The sequence below is a fragment of the Ochotona curzoniae genome, unplaced genomic scaffold, assembly GCF_017591425.1.
Source record: "Ochotona curzoniae isolate NIBS_2020 unplaced genomic scaffold, NIBS_Ocur_1.0 contig_4792, whole genome shotgun sequence".
Taxonomy (NCBI): Eukaryota; Metazoa; Chordata; class Mammalia; order Lagomorpha; family Ochotonidae; genus Ochotona; species Ochotona curzoniae.
In genome coordinates, this window is record NW_024466389.1 from 6,528,116 (window position 1) to 6,530,961 (window position 2,846).

The 2,846-nt window shown below is 56.6% G+C and overlaps 1 protein-coding gene across 1 annotated transcript; it reads right to left on the reverse strand.

Moving 5' to 3' along the window:
* Positions 1 to 1,104: 1,104 nt before the first annotated feature.
* Positions 1,105 to 2,473, reverse strand: NPPB (natriuretic peptide B). The gene is made up of 3 exons (XM_040987666.1): positions 2,274 to 2,473; positions 1,808 to 2,084; positions 1,105 to 1,325 (listed from the first exon to the last, which is right to left on the reverse strand). Exons 1-3 carry the CDS (start codon positions 2,397 to 2,399, stop codon positions 1,309 to 1,311), a joined length of 420 nt encoding a protein of 139 aa, XP_040843600.1. The 5' UTR covers positions 2,400 to 2,473; the 3' UTR covers positions 1,105 to 1,308.
* Between the last annotated feature and the right edge of the window lie 373 nt (positions 2,474 to 2,846).

Below are 2,846 nucleotides of genomic sequence, written 5' to 3' on the forward strand. Positions count from 1 at the left end.
CCAGTGGTGCAATGGTCAGGATTGGGCCAACAGTCAGGTGCTTCATCCAGGTTTGCCACACGGGTGCAGAGCCCAAAGCACTTGGGTCATCTTTGGCTGCATTCCGGTGCACTGGCAGGGAGCTGGGTCAGAAATGGAGCAGCCAGGAGACATCTGAGATGCAGGTGTGATAGGTGGTGCTTAACAGCCAGTCCCTTAAAAACCCTTAACCAATCTCTAGATAGCCATAACCTGTGGGGCACACTGAGCTAAAATGAGCAATAGCTCTCAAGGAAGCATGGGATGAGGTCAGGGAAGAGGCTGTGATTCAAGCCCAAGGACACGGCGCTCAGGCCTAGAAGTCAGCTGGATCCCAGTTCAAGCCCTAGCCTCGGCCCTAGTGGCCTCATGTCTCTGGAATACACTTGGTTTTGAGGTCTGTTTTTCTTTTTCAACTGAAAGACAGGACAATGACCAGACTAACTTCACGGTACCTCATCCTGCAGTGACATCACAACTCAGACCATAGCAGCATTAAGGGGGAGGGGATGTCCTGAACTAAGGCCTGGGGGGTTTGTAGGTGGGAGAAGTGGTGATGTGGAGGGTCCCTCAAGAAGGCTTGTTGGGTTGGGGCTATGAGGGCTCTCTGACATCAGCAGTTGAGGGGAATGATGGGGCCTCAGCCCCAACTGGGAAGACAGGTGAACCAATTTGTAACACACACACACACACACACACACACACCTCTGACATGTTAACTTCAACTTCTGGAAATAGCCATGGCCAGGGCCAGGGACAGTTGTTTAAGGTGGGGTTTCAGGCAGTGGGGAAATCCAGGGGCTTGCATGCTCTGACACCAGCCAGTGTCATTCCACTCCTTGGGAGACGCTGCCTTGCTTGCAGATGCAAACAGCAAGGACAGTTGGTCATTTCAGAGCATTTGCCACTTGGCCCAGAAAGAAAACACCCCCCTCCACATGCTGCCATTGTCCCAGCCTTTGGGCCACGCCCCACCCCACTGTTAGGAATCTGCTGGGGCGTCCAGCGAGCGTGGGATTCTGTATTGGTTTGTTATTTCTGCAACAAGGAAGGGTTTTGAAGGGGCCAAGACAAAGCAGTTTCCACAGGAGAGAGATCACGTTGATTTTATTTCATAGTGGAAATGTCATGCTCAAAGGTTAAGAAATCAGCTTTGAAAAAATAATCAAGTAAAAATAAATAAATACATAAATAAATAAATAGGAGCCGCTCTGAAGAGGTCGTGGACTGGGGGTGTAGGGAACCCTTCGTGGAGCTTCAGAATGCTGGCTCTTGTGACCAGCGCACCTCCTAGGGCTTCCGAAACCCTGTGGAGACAAGCGAGAGGTGGTGAGGGCCTCGGGCGGGACGAAGCCAGAGGCTGAGCTTCCGGCTTTGTGCACTCCTCCATGCCAGTGGGCAGCTGAGCACCATGCCAGAGGTTTTGGAATTTCTGAGCCTCCATGGTCTTCTCCATCAACTGGAAGTTATCATCACCCCGGTGAGGCCGTGGAGGTTCTGGATGGTTGAAGGGAACCCAGGAGGGCATGTGCTAGGGGCTCCAGTGAACAGACACTACCCCAAGAGTGCTTCTCCTGGCCCCTTTGATGAAAAAGGATAGAAAGAGGGTGGAGATACAGGTGGGTGATACATGTGGTCCACACGGGGTATTTCCACAAAGCCACCCTGCGGCAAGAAGAAATGAGACTCAGGTGTCCCAAACAATAATCCAGAAGTCACAGCCTGGGGAGAGAAGTGCAGGTGCAAACCCCACACCTGCCCCTGAGCAGGGCGGGGAGAGGGCACTCACCATTGCAGCCCAGGCTACGGGAGGAGCCGATCCGGTCTAGCCTCCGCCCAAAGCAACCCAATTTCTGCTTCATCTGGATGCTGTAGGACTTGTCCAGGGCCTGGATGGTCCCATCTTGGCTCTGTCTCAGTCTAGGGGCTGCGGTGGTCTCCTGGGTCTCCTGGGTCTGCCGGGTTTCCCAGGTTTGTGTGGTGCTTTCAGTTGGCTGGGAGGACTCGGTAGCCAGTTGCTCTATCTCCAGCTGGGAAAGCTGCATCAGGATCCGCTCCAGTAGCTCCTGCGGTGGGCCGGGAAGCAGACAGAGGTTCAGGACCTCTCACCTGGGCTCCCCCTCTCACTCCATCCCCAAGTGAACCCCACCCTCCCGACCTGGCACTGGGCCTCACTTTATCATTAGCTCCCAAGGGGGAGAGCGAGGCCTTAGAGACCTTCCATGACCACAGCCCACGCCCATGCAACCCCTCACCTGTAATCCAGGAAACTTCTGGGAGGTCTCGGATGAGTCGCCCAGCGGGTACGAATGAGACCCCTGTGGCGACAGGTGCAAGAAGAGGAGGAGTAGCAGCGCGCGGGAGAGCACGGTTGTGTCCATTTGGCTGGGCTGAGTGGCTGCTGCTGGCGGCGCTCGGTTCCCGTCCCACCTCTTGGCGGTCAGCAAGCGCTCTCCTGGCTGCTCTGACAAACACACGCGGCCTTTTATCCCCAGCCGGCCCACTGCTTTCCCTGGACGAGGGGCGGGGGCACCGTTATCTCTGATTTATCAGCCACATTCCGGCCCGCTGAGCTCAGGGCGGGCGGTGGAGGCTGAGGAGAGCAGGCCTTGTATAGAAACGGGCTGGGCAGGGGGCGGGTGCGCCGGGGGGGAGGGGGGGGCGCAGCACGTCCTCGACTCCCGCTTCCTCCCATCCTGCAGAAACCCAGGGCCTTCGCTTGGCGCTCCCTCTTCCCTGCCACCCCAGCCATCGTTGGAAAAGGCGGCTACAGGGCCGCCCCAGCCGGAGTCCCCTCCACCGGGAGCTAGCGGCTGTGGAACTCGGGA